Consider the following 20,617-nt stretch of genomic DNA (forward strand, 5'->3'; position numbering starts at 1 on the left):
TGCTCTTGAGAAAGGCAGAGCAGGGAACAGGGCAGGTCCCAAAGAGAAGAAACCAAGAGTGATGCTGGTAACACAGAGCTGTGACCCAGCTTCATCTCCCCTTCCCAGGGAAGTCCTGCTCCATGATCTTTATCTCCTCCCCTGAGCATCTCAGGGGTAGGAAAAGCCAGTTGAGGTGGCTGCTGGATTGTCCCTCAGTTTTGGCAGAGGCTTTGAGGCCGGAGGTTCTCTTAAGGGATGCTGGCTTTCCAAACCTCTCCTGTGTTTGCAAGTGTGCAGTAAAACTACCTGTTGTACCAGTGAACAAGTTATGCTCTGATCCACTTGGGATTGCCATGGCTTGGGGTCAGCCCTTGCTGGGAGCTGCTGCTGCTCCTCCCCAGGTGCTTTGCTCTCCTGCACTTCCACTTCTCTCTGCAAATCTCGGGCTCATTGAACCATCTGCTGGCTTTGTCTGTCCCTGTGGCTGCAGGCAGTGTTACTTGCTGCGTTCACCGTGAGAGGCCTGCGTGGACAACACGACGGGAGAGAGAAGAAGAGCGAAGAAGAAGGGTTCCTGTGAAGATCGCCGCGCCATCCTGAAGAGCAGCGTCCGGGAGAAGATGATGATGGTGAAAGAAGACCCCATGCTATTCTCCAATGATGCTTTTTCCCTTGAGCCACTGGTAAGTGATAGCTGAGAGCCTCACTTTCTTCCTCTAACTCTAACTCTAACTCTAACTCTAACTCTAACTCTAACTCTAACTCTAACTCTAACTTTAACTCTAACTCTAACTCTAACTCTCTAACTCCCTAACACTCTAACACTCTAACTCTTCCCTTTCCCCTTCCCCTTCCTCCTCCTCCTCTTCTGTTTATGTAAGTGAACCCCCACGTTCTCCCATCAACCAGAGCCCTGATTCTGAGGATTGGCATTGTGAGAGATGATGAATGCCTGGTGTCTGCACAGTGCAAAATCCCTTCTCATCTTGGAGTAAACCCCAGAATAATCCCAACCCCTGCTTTCTTTCCAAACAGGTTAAACTAATATTTTTATTTCCAGGGAAGGGGATCATGTTCTCTTCTTGCCAAGTGCACCAGTGCACAGAGGCAGTTACATACTGCAGCTGACAGCAGCATGATGTGACCAACAGCTTGTGTCAGAGCAGTGGGAATGTTGTGGAGAGTGGGAGCTGATCAGCTGAGCATTGAGAGCTTCCAGTGGTGTATTGAGCTGGGTTTGGAGCGTTTCCTTGGGCTCCTTGTGTTGTTCACTCATCACTGATGCTCTAAATAAAGGCTTGCAGGACTGTGGTTGTACACAAGAAATGGGAAGTTTGAAGAGAAATGTTTTGCTGTCTCTTTCTGTTTCAGGAGGGAGAGATCGGGCCAAATAGTTCAGTCCAAATCAAGGTGACCTTTAAACCCCTAAAGGCCCGAGAGTATCGGAGTGTGGCTTACTGCAACATCTCAGGTACAGCTCCTTTCCCCTGCTTCTCTCAGCCCTACTGAAGCCATGGTGCAAGCCTGAGCCCACTGGGCTCCCCTGGAACTGCTGGGAAGAGTCCCTGGGCAGCAGGGCAGTGCTGGCACATGCCACTGCCCCTGCAGCTTCCAGGGAGTCTCCTGTGCAAGGCCAGGGTCAGAATCCTGGGTCTGGGTTACTGATCCCAGAACAACCCAGGCACTGCAGGGAGAAGTTTTCATGGCACGGCTTTGCCAGCATTTCCTCAAAGGCCAGAGCAGAACAGCTTGAGAGAACAAGCACTAAGCCCCTCTAGACCAGTGACCTCCAGGATGGGTCCATTTGGCATGGATCCATCATCAGGCAGCAGGAGCTGAGTTAGAAATGTGCTCCCTGAGCCTGGATCACCTCCCACTGCCCACACACCACCAGACCAGAGGTGGCTGAGCCCCACTGAGCCCAGGGTCTTTGTAGAGGGACCAGCCTAGGCCAGCACCTGCTTCTCTCCCTGTGTGGGAATTGGCACCTTGCAGCTCCCAGTCTGTGGAGATAGAACACAATGCTGAGTGCCAGAAGTTGAGGGCTTGGGCAACAAAGTCTTGTGCTACTGGGCCAGGTAGTTTGGCAATTGCTGCCCAGCAATCTGCCAGGTACAATTGCCAAACTCTTGATGAGCTTTGTGCCTTCACTGAATGGATTTCAAATCTCCTCTAGGTGCATGGGAAGGAAACCATAGAATCATGGTATGTTAGGGATGGAATGGACCTTAAAGATGGTCCAGTCCCAAGAGCCCTGCCCTGGGCAGGGACACCTCCCACTAGAGCAGGTAGCTCCAAGCCCCAAGCAGCCTGGCTTTGGACACTTTCAGGGCTGGAACCTCCACAACTCCCCTGGGGAGCCTGCTCCAGTGTCTCACCAGCCTCACAGTAAAACATTTCTTCCTAATACCTCACCTAAATTTCCTTTCTTTCCATTGATACCCATTACTCCTTGGGCTGTCACTTCAGGACATGAGAGATGTTTTAAACTCAGCAAACTGGTGGCTAAAATTGGAAACCAGCCCAAGGAATGGGTTAGAAATTGGAAGTCAGCCCCAAGGGAAATGTCCTGAGGGAAGAGAAGGGTCCAAATCTTCTCTTGCAATATCAGGAGCTGGTTTTATCCAGCTCAGAGTCAGGGGCCAGCATTCAGGCAGGCTGGAAAATAGAGTGTAACAGTGGGAATTATTGTACTGAAATGAGCATCTCTCCCCAGGCCGTGGGAGCAGGCTGCCCCTGCACCTCCGAGGGGAAGGCCAAGGACCCGTGGTTGAATTCAGCCGTCAAATGCTGAAACTTGGGAACATTTTTGTCAACACCTCCCACGTCTATGAGGTGAGCAGCAGGGGTTGGGATGGATCTTGATGGCTCCTGAGGCAGCAGCAAGCCTGGTGGACCTGTGGAATTCCTGACAACACGGGCAGTTGTGAGCAGGGAATATTGGACGTACTGGGCAGATCTGGTGGGGTCAGAAAGGTGTGTCTGCTGTTCATGAAGCCCCAGTCCCTTGGCAATGCCAATTTTTGGCAGCCTTCCTTGGGGGTCAGCTCAGAAGCTTCCTGAAAAACAACCCCTTGGCATATGAAACCCAGACTGGGTCAAAAAGCTGCACGTTCAGAGGCTTTTGTGGCAGCCCCAGACACAAGGCACCTTTGCACTGGACTGTTCAGAAGCAGCTGGAACAAACTGGCTGTGTTGAGCTTCAGTACCCTGCAAACAATTCTCAGTGGAGTGTCTCCTGCTTATTCCTGGGAGTCACAGGAAAGCCATCCAGCCTCCTGGTTCAGTGCTGGCCCTTGCAAAGGGCTTGGGATTCTTTCCTTTGCTGACCACTCCCTCACCACACTCCAGCCTTGCTGCATCCCTGACTCTAGAAAGACAAAAGTGTTCCTGGGAATAAAGCTAAGGATCTTTCTACCTCTTTGCCTCCCCCTCAAAATAGTGTCAAGTTTGCAAAAAAAATAGAGAGCAACTGAAAGAGGGAGAAAATAAGGCACTGCATCATGCCAGACTCTTTCAAAAGCTTGGCTGTGGAAAGGAAAAACACCCTGGGTTTTTTTTACCAAAAGATGGTGCTGTCTCTGTATTTGGTGGTGATGCCTCGTTATCAATGTGTTGTTGTCATGATTTGGGAAAAGGTGAATGAGTAGATGGAACTGTTGGAGCTGTGCTAAGTGGGGCAGTGGCAGCTCTCTGGTGATTGACTACGCAGCTGCCCCACGCTGCTCTCAGGGCCAGCTCTGAATGAGCTTGGTGATGCTGGCCAGAGCTGGAGTGCTCTGTGTCCATGGGAGAAGCCCAGGGTGACTCTGGTTATGTGCAATTACTGCTGCTTTGCATGAAAACCCAAAGGCAGAACTTGTCCTGTTGTATTTTTGGACTTCTGCCTTTCAGCAGCACAAAGCATCTTCTGCCTTTTCTGGGTGGGAATTGCATCATTAGAAAATAACTGACAAGAAGGGAAGATTGCACATGAATTTCCCTTTTGCTTTCTTGCTGCTGCAGGTGAAACTGATGAACCGAGGAGCTATAGATGCTCCCTTCACCTACATCCCTTCAGCCACAACCGTGGGCCGCTGCTTCAAGTTTGCCCCCGAGGAGGGCGTCATTGCAGCAGGTGGGATCCAGACGATTCACATCTCCTTCAATGCCACCGTCCTGGGGAGCTTTGAGGAACAATTCCAGTTCCGTGTGGCTGCATCTCCTACGCCTGTGATCCTGACAGTCTGGTAAGGACTCTGGGAGCTTGCTGGGCACATCTGTAGCTGTCTCTGGGACATCCCCCACCTCCCTCATTTTGGGGTCGAGCAGAGGAAAAAGGAGTTTCCTGAGCTCTTCATCTCTGCTCTGATCCTGGCACTGCCCCAGTGTAGGGTGCCCGGGGGCTGGAATGACTCCTCCCTGCAGGGATCTCCCTCTGCCTTGGGCCATGGCAGGCAGTGGGATGGATCAGCTTTGGGCAGTAGCTGCTCTGGGCTGTCCCAGCTCAACACCCAGCAAAGCTCCCAGGGCTTTGGAGATGGGGCAGCCTGGGTGATTCTGCAGCAGCAGCAGTGTTTTTAAAAACTTCTGCTCATAATCCATCCCAAATGGGCAGCAGCAGCCTCACCTCACCTCTCATGGCCATGCTGTGGGGGACAAGCTGTGCTCCCAACTCCTGTGCAGAGAGTGCTCCAGTCCCTCCTTTCCACAGCCAGGAAAGGGCTGGGAGACAGGGAACTGTGCAGCAGGAATGTGCCAAGGACATGGGCATCATCCCATGGGCTGGTGCCACTGCAAGAGATAATCCTGGCCCAGCAAAGGGAGAAGGGGTGATAACAGGGAAGGCAGAGCTCAGTCCTCAGTTCCACAGCAGCACGAGGGATTGTCCCTTGTAGCCTGAGCCATGTGCTGGTAGGATAATGTCCTGCAAGCAGGAAAGCTGATGCTGGCTGCTCTGGAGCTTTGCAGCTAGGCTGCTGCTGTTGGGAGGCACTGGATCAAGGCAGTAAAGAAATGAATGCACCCTGCACTTGATTATACCAATGAGATAAGGGAGATGGATCAAAAAAGAATAAGAAAATTAGGACTTAGCAAGAGGAAAGTGGTGAGTAGGTCTCACCATATAGAACAATTATTATAATTGGAGAAACAATTATGCTGGCTTTGTTTTTGGAGGAAAAGTGCTGCTCTGTTATTTTGGAAATCAAGAGGGAACCTTTCACCATCAATTGATTCTCCTCTGTCTCCCCCCAAACTGCTCCTGGGACATTATTGCATAAGCAGCTTTCTCCTTGGGCAAGGGCAGGTGTCTCTTGTAGAGATGTGTAGAGCAGAGCCAGTGGCAGTCCTGGGAACACAAGAGAAGGCACAGTTCACTGGTCCTTGATTTTTAACCAAAAAGCAGAGTGGGCATGGATTGGTGTCACCCACAAAATAAACTCATGAGTGTTGTGCAGCTTCAAGTGCTGATTTCAGTGGATGTTGGTGACTTTTGCAGCCTGTCTGCTGAGTTCAAGGACAGGTGGGGTGGCGTGGTAGATTCAGGACACCCATGTTTGGTTGTTGAAGCCATTGCCCTTGGCTGTGCCGGCTGCTGCACTGGTGCCAGGCTGGTCCTTTCCTCTAGGATTCATCTGCCCACTGTGCAGAACTGTTGCTGCTCTTTTCAGAGGATGCTTGGGGCTCCCCTGGCTTCATGTCTCTAAAGTCTGTCAGTAATGATTGTGTGGCTCAAAATCTGCTGAGAAAGCTCCTCCATGGGAACACCAGTTGGAGCTAAGAAGCAGCAAAGCAGGGAGCCCGTGGCTGGAAAGGCTGGTTACAGAAGTTTGTGGGGACTTTTATGTCCATCACATTACAGATGGGGAAACTAAGGCAATGGAGCCATGTGTGGGTGTGTGTTCAGGGTCCTTCATGGCACCACCAGCAACTGGGGGCTTTTCCTGCCTGCCCTGTGCCCAAATCCCCACCAGTGGCTGTTGGCTGCCGGCCACTTGGCTTTAGCTGCCTCCTGCCCACACGGACACTGTGCTGAGCACATGGTGCTGTGTTGATTTGAAGCCCACGGTGCCCCTGACCCCAGGCTTTATGTCCCCGAGCCAGGGCTGCCACACGCTTTGTGACTCCCTTTAACCGAGGCATTTCCTCCTGCTCTGTGCTCGTCATCGCAGGGGGTGTGTCACTGGGCCGGCTTTACACTTCGACCTCCACGAGCTCCACTTCGGTGACATCTCCTTCGGTGAGTGTTCCCTGGGCTTGGGCACAGCGTGAGGGATCTGTGCGTTCCACAATGAACCACTTGAACATAAAAACATCCATCACTCGTCTTCTGCCACAGCAGCCTCTTCAGGCTGGGAACTCCAGGGCTGCTGGTGCCTCAGGTAGCATTTTGCCCTTGTCAGATCAAATAGAACCAAGGAATAGAAGCTCTGGGCTGTGCCTGCAGTTGTTTTTTCCCCCCATCTGTGTTCAAATGACTCTTGGTGAGCAGGCCTGGGAGAAGTCTCCTGCCCGCAGAGCTGGCCAGCCAAGCCAGATGTCCAGTGCAGAGCAGTGGTGGCCGGTGGCCGGGCTCTGCAGGACATCCCCACCATGTGTGGCTGGAGCTCTGGCTTTCCAGGATGGAAAGCAAATCTCAGAGCTCAAGTGGGGTAAACCCTTGCAGGCAGCAATCACAGGGAGCAGCAGGGCTGTGATGGCCCCCTTTGTTGGGTGAGGTGGGACATGGTTCCTAATCACTGCTCTCGAAGCAAGGCTCAGGTTTGCCTCCAGTGGAATGTGCTCTGAGCTGTCACCTGCTCAGTCTGTTTGGCTCAACCAAACCAGGAGATGCCTTAAGGATGCTGCAGAGAGAAACTGCATTAGGGTGCTTTGCATCACCTTCTAGCTCCAGATTCCATTAATTCCTCACGTAGCTTCTCGGTGAGCTGTAGTTCACATAGTAAAGAGCTAAACTGCAGTCACCCTTTCATCCTACCAGGCTGTTCACACCAGGAGTCATGACACAGTTGGTGCCTAAATGGATATTTGTGTCCTTTTCCCAGGTTTTCCCCGCACCATGACCTGTCGCCTCACTAACACCTCCCCGCTGGCCGTGACATTCAAGCTCCGCATGTCGGACGATGGCACGCAGCCTGCTGTCAGCAGCTTGGATCAAATCTGCAAGGAAGGAGACCCATCCTGGAGGAAGGGAATTCATTTTTATGTGGAGCCAAGGGAGTTTACAATGAATCCCAGCCAAGGGACCATCCTCCCCCAGGGACACCAGGATATCGAGGTATGGGAAGAGTCCAGCCACACACGCTTCAGCCCCAGGGCTAAAGCTTCACTGGAGTGTGGGAGGGCTTTAGCTCTGATGCCAGCTTTGAGGATCATGTGAGTGAGAGATCTGCACTGGCCTGAGGCCTCTGTTAGCTGGGTTACTCAGGATGTAACTGAAGCAGCACTGTTTTGTTCCCAAAATCATACGCTGAGATCACAAACCGTATGGTAAAGTACTGGAGCCATTCTTGTGTTTTTGAGAGCAGTTTCTTTGATTGCAAGTGGGCAGAGGAAGGATGAGGACAGAATGAGAGGTGTCATTGTAGAAAGCAGTTTGCTTTTCTTCTTGGTCTCATGTCTCCTCTCCTGGGGAGCAGAATGATTTGTGTTCATTGCAGGGATCTCCAGTGGAGACAAAAAGCTCTGCAGCCATGAACTGCCCAGCACCTGCTGGGCCACATTTGCCCTCAGCTTCCTGCTGTAAAGCTGAACTCATTCTGTCCAAGTCAGCAGATTTCATCTGCATTTGTGTCATTGTAGTCAGATGAAAAATTGGCCCCTTAATTTGGGTACAGTGGTGTGTAGAGCTTTAGCCTAATGTTTGAATTTAGCTGACCTATGCCATGATAGCAAGGTGTGTTTAACAAATCTGGTATTGCCAGAAGGCTTTTGTTACTCTCAGAGACTGTGCTCTACACATGGATCAGCAGAGTAATTAAGGCAAAATCCTCCCTTTCCTTCCCATGAAACAAGAACTGGAGAATACCACGTGTGGGTAATGAGCTTTTATAAGGAAGAATTTACTGCTCTTCTCTTCCACCAGGTGACCCTGTGCTCCAACACGGTGATGGAATACTACCGGAAAATGCTGGTGGACCTGGTGGGCCTGGAGGGTGTTGGCAAGGAAGTGGCATCAGTGATCATCACAGCCAGGTACCAGCACTTCCCTGGCCTCTCCCAGCACACTGCCTGGCACAGGGTTTGCTGGCTGCAGCTCCCAAGGGAAGTGTTGTTTAATGTTCTCATGTTGTGACCAGCTGGACACGAGAACAGCAGTGCTTGGAAAGCAGCCTGTGGTGAAAAGCAGCCCTGCTCACAGCCCAGCACAGTCCTGGGCCTTTTTCTAGAGGGACCAGGAATGAAATCATTTATTGGCCTGGTTTTTGGTGCTTGAGCTGGAACAAATTTCCCGAGGACCTGCTCTCCTTCTTCCTGCAAGAGATGGAGCTGTGCTGGGTTGAGACCCCCCTGCTTTGGTTTGGGACACACCAAGCAGCCTGCTGAGAGTCAGGGTCTCGTTCTGTTCATGAGGGCACATGACAGTGGGGAAGTGGCTCACAGCCAGAGTGGTGAGGGCAAGATCTTACGAGGGGAAAAGAGCCCTTGATGTGGCAAGTCAGCTCTAGTTTTTCTCCTTTCCTCTGCTTCCCATTTTGAGCTTGAATGTTTTCAGACTTAAACCAAAAGTTGTTCTTGCTGCAGCAGAATTCCATCCTGCCAGTTTAATGACGAGAGGGATGCGGTTCCCTGGTGCTGCTCCCTCTCGCAGGCAGAGCCATGCAGTCAGTGCCTGGGCTGCAGTTTTGTCAAGCAAGTGCAAATGGGGACAGTCAGTGCATGGAGCTGTGGAGTGAAGGACCGAGGGAGCTGTAGGAACTGGGAGGGGGTGATCACCCACTCTGTAGGGCAGGTGGTGTCCCATGCCCTCCAAAGCTGGGGCAAACAGCTGAGTTTTCAGGCAGGGCAACAGCCCCGTGGGAGAGAAGGGAGTCATTTTTACTGAGACACCGGAGTCGTGTGTTCCTTGAGCCTTAGTGAGCACTGATCCTTGTTGGGAATGCTCCCCCAGAGCTCATGGATCACCGGGACTGTTACAGGAGTCCTTGCAAGCCTTCTGGGGTAAAGGAGAGGCTGAGGCAGCTGTGGGACAAAGTAAGTGCTCTGCCTGGGGCACTTGGCAGCCTCTGGCTGCTGCCTCTCAGGGTTTGCCCCTCCTTGACAAGCCGTGTTGGAGTGGGAAGGCTTTGAAGGCAATTTCTCACTGCAGGGCTGTTAAATGTCTGTTTGACAGTGACAAATGGGTTATCTTTGGGGGTAAATGTTCTTTGTTCTCTCAGTATCTCTGATTCCCTTGGGGTCATCTCTTTGCCCAGATGTCTGGTTCCTGAGCTGCAAGTGTACCCCCAAATCATGCACTGCAATAAGTGCCACCTGAAGGAGCCATACGAGAAGAAGTTCATCATCACCAATAAAACTCACCTTCCTGGCTGCTACGGGCTCATTCCCCAGGTTTGCCATTGCATCCACCTCCTCCTCTCAAATATTGCTGAGGAGATTATTAGGGGAAAAAAGGGTTTGGATAAGACCTTGCTGTTTTCTGTTCAGCCTTATTCAGATCTGCTGAGAGCAGGATCCTACCTGAATGTAAACTTTAGGAGGCAGTTTAACCTCCTGAGGAAACAGTTTATGTTCTAGTCTTCAGGGTGTTCTCTGGTGGGAGATCTTAGAGGGTTGTGAAAAGCTGCTGCAGCCACAGACACCAACAGCTGTGCTGGCAGCCTCCTTGCAGGACCCCCTGAGAATGCTAAGCCTGCAATTCTTGCATCTTCTTTGGGCCTTTTACCTTTGTCCTGGGGATTTTGAAAAACGTGTGTGAGTTGCTGTGGCGGTGGATGTTAAGGAGTTTCAAGCTGAATTTGGAGGTCCCTCTGAAGCTGCATTTGATTGTGTCCCTTCTAGAAACGCAAGGAGGACTCTCCTGTGTTGTACTCCAGCCCCAAACCCTGTGGCATTGTCCAGCCTCGCAGCACTGCAGAGATTCCGGTTACAATCCAAGTGCAAACATTGGGCGATCATCGCACCAATGTTCTGATCGGCGTGTTTGGGGATGAAAGAAACCCACTGGTGAGTGCAAGGGGAGATGTGTGCCTTTGTGCAGCTCCTCCTGGCAGGGTGCAGAGTGTGCAGGGATTCTTCTGGGAAAAACAGGCACAGGCTGCTGTGGAGAAGGACAGAAGGGACTGGTGCCATAAAGAGCTTATGCCTTATAGGTGGTAATCTCAGTGTCTGACTCTGAATGTAGTTCCTAAGATGGAATTGAGGATAATTTTAGTTAAATTAATCTTTAAAATGCTAGTAACTTTGGAAATACCTGTTTTCAAATGTCATCTCTTTAAGCACAAAAGAGGATGTCAGAAGACTTCTGGGAAGGTTGAGCTTTGTGGAAAAGAAAGGAAAGCTGGCATTTGAAGAGTAGTTGCAAGGATTTAAACTTACATTAAAACACATGGAAGTGATGATGGCAAATTCCCTGGATGGCACCAAGTATCTGACCCTGGGCCATTGTGACACTGCATGTAAATCAGTCAGCAGGAAGGACAGGCAGTGCAGGCTGTGCCAGGGAGCCTGAAGTTTGACACAACAGTTGCTTTCAACTATCAGGCTGCTTACCTTAAGCAGGAGGGTTTCTCCCCACCAGAATAACCAATTGTTTACCTGTCAGCCTGGTCTTAACTAGACATTTCTTGCAAAGCTTTTACCTTGGGCCAATCATTTGTATTTTGAAAGTTTCTCTTACCTTGATCCTTTTGAATTTGGAGGTGAATATGTAACTTTATTTTTTTTTTCCCAAAAGCCCAGCATTTCAGCTGGAGAGTGGTTAAATAATAAATAATAAATAATAAATAATAAATAATAAATAACTTGAGTAGAGTTGAGCTGTTTAAGCTTTTTTAGGTTTCCCTGTTGTGGTTTGTTTTGGCTTTTATAAAAATCTTTCTTTCCTGCTTCTTCCTGGAACAGAGAGCAGAATTCCTGAGCTCTGGAGAGCTGGCAGAAATCTATGGAACTCCAAAGAAGATAGACTTTGGCATGATCCCAGTGCTACAGCCGAGCTCACAAACTCTTACCCTCTTCAACACAGGTCTCGTCCCTGTAGACTTCAGGATCAAGATTGTAAGTACCTGTGGGGCTGTTTTCCAGGGAATTGACTGGTCAGTAGCAGCCAGGACTTTTTATGACTGGTTTTGATATGCAAGATTTCCATCTGGCCCATCTGGTGTGAGAGGTGGCAGGATACTCCAATATTCCATCGGAGCGAGGCAAGAGGATCCTGGCTCTGGAGTGGTTTTAGCTGGGGCCCTCGGTGAAATCAGGTGCAGAGATGTTGGAGCAGAAACAAGTCTGGATTGTGGTGACAGGTCCTCCCTTCACTTTCTGGAAGGTCTTTAGATGTGCGTGTGACATTTTTGGAGCTCTGAGATCAGAGAAACCTGTGTTCCTTTGCTCCCCAGAGAGCCTGGATTTCCCTATGGTTTCCCTGTCCCAGCTGCATTTGCTTTGTGCCCAAGTGCTGTTTGTAGTGGAGAGCAGGGTGTGAGCTCTGTCCTCAGACTGCAATTGTCACAGCTCCTGTGGCTCAAGCCAGTTGGGCTGTGCACACGAAGATGTGTGGGGGTTGTGCACCCCCCCAGCCTGTGATCTTTGTGCTGTTGAAGAGCATCTTTGGGGAGCAGCTGCAGAGAAAGGCTGTTTTCATATGTGGAGGTTGCACAGGGCAGAAGGAGCTGGGGCTGCTCCCCTGGCAGGGAGAGCAGGGCTGGCACAGCCAGGAAGGGCTTGTAGGCTGGGGCTGGGGCTGGCTGGGTTGTCTGCTGGAGGGGGAGATCTGGGAGGGGCTTGAGGTTTGTTTTTCTTCATGCTGGATGTGCTGAACTTGTGGAGCTGCTTCAAACCTGATCCTATGGCCTTGTTTGTGTTTGTGGCTAAAGCATCAGGCCATGTGGGAGAGTCCAGCCACAGCCTCCTGGGCCAAGGAGGAGGGCTGTGAAGTTGAACTTGCTGCTTTTCCAGCTCTTTGGGGGATAAATGCCACCTTCAAGTGAGGGGTTTTTCCAGGACAGCTTTCTCTAACTCCACAATGAAATTCTGCTTTCAGCCTTTGCAGGGAGCAGTGCATCTTGGCTGGGTGGGCCTGGCATGGAAATGATGGGTTTCACGTGCTCCTAGCAGGGCTGGGCCTGCAGAGCTGTGTCTGTACAGCTGTGCTGGTGCCAGACCTTTCCTCCCTGCTCTGAGCAGCTTCCAGCTCTCTTGCCCAATCCATGGAGTCCATGAGAAAGCAGATGACAAGAGTTCTTGGGAAGAGTGGGCCATGTGCACAGAGCACACATCATCCAGTTCCTTTCTGCTTCTTGCTTTTCTGCTCTGCTGTAACCATTTTGAGGTGGCTTTTCCAAAGCAGAGGGCACTGGGGCACCTCTCTACAGCTGATGGTCAGTGGGAAGTGAGGGCTTCAGTCCTTCAGGGGATCTTGAGAAGCACTGATGGCCCCTTGGGCAAGAATAGTTTGGTGTTGGGGTTGCAACTGGTATTGCAGTGATATTCTTCAGGATCTCAGCAGTGTCCTCCAGCTGTGTGGTTTCTGGAGTGGGATTTGAGCAGTCCTGGCTTCCTCTGGCCTTGAGCCTTTGTGAGAAGGCAGGAGAGAGAGAAAGCAGCTTTCCCTGGCACACACTCCAGAGCAAGAGTGGGGAAGGAACACTCTCCTGAGGATAAACATCCCTTGGGTTGGGCAGAGCTGGGGTCATTAGGTGAGTCTGTTAAAGGAGAGGAAAATACAGGTTGTATGAGCTCTGCTGTTGCCTGAGACTGCAGCTCAAATTTAGGGAAATGAAGCCTTTATGATTTTTATCCTCCCCTCTTCAGTCTGTCCTTTTCTTATATCCCACAAGAGATCACGGTGCATGGTTTCCATCCTAAATGCATCTTCTGCTTGTCTTACAGGCTGATAAACCCCAGTGCTTTGTTCTTGAAACCCAAGAAGGAGTGATCCCCGCTAGGGGTGAGGTTCCTGTGACTGTCACAGCCATCCTGGATGACACTGGGCATTTTGCTGACTCCATCCAGCTCTTCATCGAGAACAGCTTTTGCTTCAGCTTCTTACTGAGGGCTATGGGCACTGGCACCACAATTGTCACAGACAAACCACTGGCCCCAGAGCTCAACTTGGGATACCAATTCAGGTAGGAGATCTCCCCACTCCCACCTCTCCTCCTGGCTCAACAAGGAGCAGTTTTGCTGTAGTCCTTCAGGCAAGATCTTCTTCAGTGTTCCAATCCCTGAGTCCTTCCCTGAAGGCAGAGATTCCTTCAGAAACGTGTGGTGGCCAGTTGAGAGTTGTTAGATACCCTCAAAAGCCACTGGAAGGGAAACCAGTTGCTAAATGGCCACTGAATTGTCTTTAGTTGTAATACATTTATGTCCTCACTTGATCAAGCAGTGGTGTCACAGCTGCCCCAGAACAAAAGGTTCCCAAAAGGGCGCCCAGGTGAGGCGGTCCCTCCGTGGGGCTGAGGGACCAAGGGCAGATGGCCTCACAGCCTTCCCTTCTGAAATGGCACTTCCCAGGCAAGCAGGGCCCGGGAACAGAGAAACAGGAGGGCACCAACCCCCCCAGGAAGGCAGGAGCCCCCAGAGCAGTTCCAGGGCCAGATGGAAACTGCTGCTTTGTGTGGGGCCCGCAGTGCCACTGCCGCTTCCTCCTGCTGTTCCTGGGCCCTGCTGCTGCCCTGCTGTGCCCAGGGCCTCGATGGCTTTTTTGCTGCCAGCAGAGTTTGCAAAGTTCACTTCAAAACAGTTTCTAATTGCAAAATGAAGTTCTGCAAATGGCTCTCAGTGCAAAACCAAAGCTGCTACCAAGGAGAGGGCCCTGCTGCCCTGGTTTCCTCTCCTGGAGCAGGCAGACGATTTTTACCAGCTTGCTGGGATCGTGCAGAAGCTGCCTCTGAGCTGGCTTTTAGAAATGCCTGCAATCATACCCCACACACAAGGTCCTCAAGGGCAGCATCTCAAAGATTCACGGACAGTGTGGGGCACAGAGCAATGCAAAATACAGTAACAGTACGAAATCAGCCCAGAACAAACATTTTGGAGGAAAACACCAGGTCCTGTTAGTCTCACCTTGAAAATGCTACATTAGCATTAAAAGCAGATTTCTCTTTGCAATAATGACACCAGAAGGGCAGCTTGTCAGACAGTTTCTGGCCCACATTAAGAGCTGGAAATGAAGACAGTCCCCAAGTTATGAATACCTCAGATTGCTCATCAGGAGCAATCTGATGAGCAGGGAAACAGCTGCTCCCACACCATTTTCCATCCTGGCTTCTCTTGTAGCCACCTTCCCAGTACTCACCAGTTCCAAGTAACAAACAGGGGCCACCATTTCCATCGGCTCTTCTGGAGCGTGGAATGCTACAGGCCAGCCAAGAGGAAGGGCCAGAGCGTCTCAGCCCTCAGCAGCCCCAAGGCCGAAGATGATTTCGAGAGCCGCAGTCGTACGAGCGCCGTGTTCGGGCTGGAGCCAGGCTCCTGGCACCTGCAGCCAGGCCAGTCTGTGGCCATGGTGCTGCGAGGCTTCTCCCACATGCCACAGGTGAGGTCCCCACCAAGGGCTGAGCCTGGGGAGCCCTCACATCCCCTCCCCTGGCCTTGTTCCACAGTGCCTTGACATTTGCCTGGGGAAATGAGCAAGGCCCTTCAAGAAACTGCTTTAAGGCCGCACGTTTCTGTGGCAGCACCAGTTGCTTTCCTTGCTGGCCACCATCAGAGCAGCCAAGGCTTTATTGGGATTCCACAGCTACCAAAACCCAGTGCTGATCCCAAAGCAGGGCTGGAAGGAAATAATGCTCTTTTGGGGCAAACGGTGTTGCACGCTGAGTCGGCAAAGAAGGGCAGACAAATAAGTTACACTTAGACTAGGAGCACAAAAAGAAAGGGAATTCAACAAGTGCCAAGTGGTTTATCTGGGGTAAGCACAGATAAAACAAAAGCCATGTGAAGGGAGGGGAGTTCTCACAAGTGCCTTTTGTGGGCATTGGGGTGCAGTGTTACAGACAGCTGAGTGCAGAATAAATCAGCTGCATCACGGCAAGAAAAGGAGGCAGTGCCCACTGTAACTGTGTGGCAGGAATAGGGGCTGTGCTGGGTGCTGAGCCAGTGCAGGGCATTTGCTGGTGCCCTGCCACCCTCCACTGGTGACAAGTGACTCTTGCATGCAGGAGGTGAGGGATTACATGAGGTGTGAAGCTGTCGTTGGCACAAGCGTGGTGACAAAGAAGATCATAGAAACCATCATTAGCTGCAAGTTCATAGATCCCTCTATAGAAGTATCAGCCAGAAAACTCTCTTTCCGGGTGGAGAAGGTAAGTCTCTGGATTGCATCCTGGCATTTAGCAGCATGGCTGAGGGGGGTGTGTCCTTGTGTTAAAGCCCCTCTTTGCTCTGCCTGAGGCACTTGGTCAAGTGAGTGAAGATGCTTTTAGAGATGAGACTGGTATTTAACTGCCCCAAAGCAAAACTGCAGTTACAGCTGCACTGCTGTGGGGATCATGGCCACTTGCAGAGAAATGCCAGTTTCTCTGCACACTGTAAAGGGAGGATTTTAAGGATCCTCCAAGGCACGATGATGTCTGTACACTGAAGCTGTAGGCAAGCTGGGGGGAAGAATGGAAATTTCTGTGAATTCCTCAGGCTAACGAGGAAAAACCCATCATCTCCTGTGTCTCTTTGCCTTCTCTGCTGTTGGCATGGATGCTTTAGGGTATAGCTATAAGGTATAGCTCTGTGCATTTCCCTAGGCCTCACCTGCTTCAAAAGACCCCCAGACATCCTGCAGTGATGATAACACTGAGGCAGAGCAGGTGCCCTTTAGTCTCTGGATCCCAGCTCCAGCATCATCTTTCCCTCTCCTGCAAGTTGTCTGAAAAAGAGAATATGTTTCATGATTTGGTTTCTGTAGTGTCAGGCCTCTCCTTTGGCTCCCAGGCTTCCACTGAAGTACAGAATCCCTGGAACAGGCAGTTCAGATGTAATTAGAAGCCTTTCAGCTCTCCCTGATTCTGCCCGGGTTCTGCTCGATGCCACACACACCAACTGATTGATTGCATACTATGGCACAGCACCTGTTTGATATCAGTACATCCAGAAGCAGTTTCCCAAACTCTCTGGTTTCTCTAAACCATGCAGGAAGCCCAGCACAATGCACAGACAGGAAGGAAGAGCCTAGGCTGATCACAGCTTTGAGACCACACACACCTTGTCCCTGTAGCAGGGGCTGCAGGACACTTGTTGCAGACTAACTGCTTTTTTGAGGCTGCTAGAGCCAATAAGGTTGTAAGAAATGACAGCATGTGAGTGAAGATATTCCAGTGCTGTTCTACCCAATAGAGAGACAAAACTGGACACAAATGGTCTGGACTCACTTTCTGCTTTAGGTCTTGTTCAAGCAGCCTCCTCCTCTCCTATTCCCTCATCTGTACATGGGAGTGGTGCCCTGTCCCCAGAGGATGCTGTGGTTTCTAAACATGACAAGCATCTGCTATAAAGAAACATCTCCTGGGAAAGTAGAAACAAATAGAAAGGATCAATAGCATGTGTGCACTTCTGGGGCTGAAAAATGTGAGATGCAACAGAAGCAGGAGGAGGTCTCTGGCTACTTGAGGCTGTTTTTCCTTGTTTCCATAGAAACCCAGTGATGTCCTAACTCTGCAGTACCAGCCTTTGGCTTTAACAAACACCTGCTCCCTGCCGCTCAACCTCGTGCTGGACGTGGAGCAGCCGTTCCTGGTGTGTGATGAGGACCAGCAGCCCCTCCCAGATGGCCAGGTGAGCAGCCCTGGACTCCTCCAGTGGGGCTGGAAGAGGAGGGATGTGCTGGTGCCTTTCTCTTGGGAGGTCCTTGAGTCAACAAGTTCACTGTGTAGCATCAGCAGTGGGCTGGCCTGAGCTGCATCAGCAGAGCTGCTGAAGGAATCAAAAGATTACCTGAATTGAGAAGTTCCATCCTGGCTTTAAGGCACAAGGAGGAGGGAGCAGGCAATTTGGTCTGGGCAAGCCAATGCAGTAAAGGTGTCTCCTGGAAAGCATCCCAGCTCTCCAGCAGCCATCCCCTTGTATTGCTGCTGAGCACAGAAACGTGAGCCTGAGGGAATCCTGGACTGGACTGTGGTGCCTGCAGTCACACCCTTGCTATAAAGAAGTGAACGATGAACTGAGAAGCCCATGCTGGGGCCACACTTGGAGCATTTACTGTTTCATGCTGTCAGACCTTGGCATGTCATTAATTACTGTCCATCTCCTTGCAGCCTGTGAGAGTGGGTGTAGAGGAGACCTGCCATGTCTACATCGCATTTGACCCAGCTTACAAACTGGAGCTTCACAGCTGGAAAGAACAGAAGATTCTGAAGATAGACATGGTTAGGGACCATCCTTATGTGGAGTATATCGAGCTTTGGGGAGAAGTCCACTTCCCAAATCTCCGAATCCAGCCCAGCAGCCTGGAGTTTGGCTGCATCGTGGCTGGCACGGAAGCAGTGCGCTCTCTGAGGATGAGCAACTGCAGCCCCCTTCCTGTGGAGTACCACTGGGCATTGCAGGCAGACAGCCAGGTGCACAAGTTCAGGTATGTGCACCTTTGCCCTCTCCTCTTCTTCCTGCTGTCCTGTTTGTGCTTTGCAAAGAACAGAGCTGTTTGTCTAGGATCTGACAGACTGCTCTGACTTCTCCTTGTGCAAATAACACTGACCAGCTGTGCTCAGGCTGCATGCTCAGGGAATAGGTTTTCCACCAATTTGGTGCTGTGTAGCCCCCACAGTGGTTTCCCTTGGGAAGGAAAGCTGGGGCCAAAGCTGCTTTCTCAGAGCTCTGTGGCCTGAGGCGATGTCCACCTTGATGAAGGGCTCCTAATCCCAGCTCCCACAGTGCTGCTGGAGGCCCTTTTGGGGGTGCCCTTTTGGCCCCTCTGCTTTGGGATGGGTCCTCTGTGCAGGAGCTGCTCTCTGCTCCTTGCCTTCCTCCCTTGCCTTGTGCTGGAGGATGCCCAGAAAGTCCCAACAGCAGAGAAAGAGCTACTCAGCACCTGGGCTGATGCAGAACATCTCGTTACCTTTTCCTTCTTTTCTGAGACAACTCCTTTAGTGCCAGGGTGATTTCTTTCCCAAGGCTCAACTCTTGGTGGACACCTTGGATTCTTCACTCCCTTTTTTGGTGACACTTGTTACTCATTCTGACTTTTCCCCACTGCAACACGTCCCTTATGGGTTCTGTAGTGCTGGACAGCAGGACTTGTTCATCACACCATCTCCTGTCCCTGCCTCCCAGAGAGTTTCTATTTTAGAGTGAAAAATGCCATTGTCTGGGCACCATGGTCCTGGGAAGTTGCCTCAAACCATTGATTCAAACTAAAGGCAGTGGAATAGATGATATTCCATGGATCTCTTGGGGGTTATGATGAGAGATCCTCTCATCCAGAAATGAAACCCAGCCTTAGATAAGAAGCCACAAAGCTAAAGACAGTTATTCTTTGGGGAGCAGGTCATTATTGGCACTGAATGCCTGTCTGGGAATGGAGCATTCAGGCCGTGTTTGGCTGTAGGGGAGCTCTTGCAGCTCAGCAGGGTGACAGGCAGGCACAGCCCAACTGTGTCCTCACGTGGCATTAGAAACACAAGCAGAGTTACCCTGAGCACCTGCTTCAATCTAAAGTGGGGAATGTGACCTGAGCCAGCTGGGAGTGTTGGGAAATGCCAACCACCCCTGCCTGCACTGTCAGGGAAACATTCCTGATAAATACCTGGGAGAGCTGCAGAGTTTCTGGCATTGGGCATTGGCAGGGCTGTGCTGGCTCATCACTGCCTGGGTGTGCCCTTGGTGTCTCAAATCTCACTTTTTGCTCTCCTCCTTCCCTGTCTTTTCCTGTCCCACTGTGCTTTTTGCATCCTCACAATGTGTTAATCCTTGTCCTCTGTAGTTCCTCAATGCAAGCAGTTGCAGCTGCCTGCACCACTGCTACCTCAGTGTCATCCCTGGGCTGGTTTAGAACAGACCTGCTCCAGCCTGGATTGGGAAGGGCTGGATCAAACCATTCCTGAGTTCAGTGCACCAGCACCCAGCCAGGGGCTGCATCCTGACCAGGAGCTCCTCATGCAGGTGTCCCTCCCTCCCACTGCAGGTCCCTGCTCACAGTTATGTTTTTTTCCAGGTATGAACTTTGCCCACCTAAATTCAGACCCTCACCACCAAAGCTGAAGAGTACCTGTTTGAATTGCTCAGCATCTCAATGGAGCCACTGCAGTATTAAAAATGTGGAGGAGCCAGACACAGACCTGCAAGAACCACAGGATCTTGGCCAATCTTCAAGAGCAGAGGTAGATTTTGTTGTACACCCAGTGCTGTGTTGTCTCCCCAGCTTGCCACCACCAAGTCATGCTCATGCTGACCTCCCTTTTTGCTGCCCTGCTGGTTTGTGCCTTGAGAGTGAGCTGGGCAGCGGGGCCTGTGGATGGACATGGGCTGTGTGGGAGGGAGGAGCAGGAGAGTTTTCCTTGGAGAAGCCTGCTCAGATCCTACAGATCTAAGCTCAACACAGATCTGTGTTGAGTGTGGGATTTTTTGGCCTTGTTCTCTTCACAATGTAAGATGAGGCTTTCATCTGCATCATGATGCTAAGACCTCCAGCTTCCTTCCCAGAGCAAGCTGGGATGAGTCCTGATCTCCATGTACCCTCTTCCCAACCCTGCCAGACCACCTGTTTCCAGGTGTCTGCTTTCACCTGAGAGCTGGTATTGCAGTGGTGGCCTTGAAGCTGTCTTCTAAAATGAGACTTTGCCAAGTGTCTCTCTCTTCCTCTCAGCATAGAAAATGGCTTGTTTTTCAGCTGCCAACATATATTCGTGGAAGGCATTACATCCCAGTGGGGCTGGCAGGATTCAGTCACTCCGTGGATGTACCATGGATTCCCCTCAAAGTGGAGAAGGTAAGAGGGAATCTGTCTCACTTCCACATTTTCAGTGTGGCAAGCAGGGCTGTAGCTGCCAGCCCCACTGGTGGCCCTCAGCATTGCCCACAGAGGGGCCTGGCATCCCTCCAGACCCATCACAAAGTGCTGCTGAAGCAACTGGTTATTGGAGAGGCCACGCAGGACATGCTGTAGGGAGGCCCAAGGACGCTGTGCAGCACCTGTGGAGGGCATTGCTCCCCCTGGACATCATCAGGTGGTCCGTAGGAAAGTTTTGCAGGAGCTTTTGCTGTAGCACCTTGAAAAAGCAGCAGATAAATCAGAGAGAGAGAGAGAGGGGAAAAGCCTCAGGAGTCAGATGAGCTGGGCTGGGGTCCTTCCCTGAGCTCCAAGAGCTCTCACTCTGCGTGTCCCGCTTTTCTAAAAGCAGTCATAAATGCTTTTTAAAGGCAAGTTGTGCATCAGAGAGAATTTCTGCTGGCAGGAGACATCCCAGTTCACTTCAATGTAGTGTATTACTGCATTGATCCGTGAGTATGGGAGAAGATTTTCCTCATGGTGCCTCCACTGGTCAGTGGCATGGATACAGGATGAGATCAG

The 20,617-nt window shown here is 51.1% G+C and overlaps 1 protein-coding gene across 1 annotated transcript in view; it reads left to right on the forward strand.

Annotated features, from left to right (window-relative positions):
- Nucleotides 1–501: 501 nt before the first annotated feature.
- Nucleotides 502–20,617, forward strand: part of LOC147645668 (axonemal central pair apparatus protein HYDIN-like) — a gene marked incomplete at its 5' end in the record, with an annotated part of 45,190 nt that continues 25,074 nt past the window's right edge. Inside the window, 17 exons of the mRNA XM_086874362.1 lie at nucleotides 502–665; nucleotides 1,354–1,453; nucleotides 2,699–2,817; nucleotides 3,988–4,211; nucleotides 6,135–6,202; nucleotides 7,008–7,240; nucleotides 8,048–8,157; nucleotides 9,378–9,513; nucleotides 9,964–10,128; nucleotides 11,026–11,178; nucleotides 13,009–13,247; nucleotides 14,398–14,656; nucleotides 15,282–15,425; nucleotides 16,747–16,887; nucleotides 17,367–17,683; nucleotides 19,262–19,427; nucleotides 19,937–20,035. Of these exons, the coding sequence (XP_086730488.1) occupies nucleotides 502–665; nucleotides 1,354–1,453; nucleotides 2,699–2,817; nucleotides 3,988–4,211; nucleotides 6,135–6,202; nucleotides 7,008–7,240; nucleotides 8,048–8,157; nucleotides 9,378–9,513; nucleotides 9,964–10,128; nucleotides 11,026–11,178; nucleotides 13,009–13,247; nucleotides 14,398–14,656; nucleotides 15,282–15,425; nucleotides 16,747–16,887; nucleotides 17,367–17,683; nucleotides 19,262–19,427; nucleotides 19,937–20,035 (2,837 nt within the window). The remainder of the gene's footprint in view (nucleotides 666–1,353; nucleotides 1,454–2,698; nucleotides 2,818–3,987; nucleotides 4,212–6,134; nucleotides 6,203–7,007; nucleotides 7,241–8,047; nucleotides 8,158–9,377; nucleotides 9,514–9,963; nucleotides 10,129–11,025; nucleotides 11,179–13,008; nucleotides 13,248–14,397; nucleotides 14,657–15,281; nucleotides 15,426–16,746; nucleotides 16,888–17,366; nucleotides 17,684–19,261; nucleotides 19,428–19,936; nucleotides 20,036–20,617) is intronic.

Source organism: Cyanistes caeruleus, unplaced genomic scaffold, assembly GCF_971803275.1.
Source record: "Cyanistes caeruleus unplaced genomic scaffold, bCyaCae1.hap1.1 HAP1_SCAFFOLD_196, whole genome shotgun sequence".
Lineage (NCBI taxonomy): Eukaryota > Metazoa > Chordata > Aves > Passeriformes > Paridae > Cyanistes > Cyanistes caeruleus.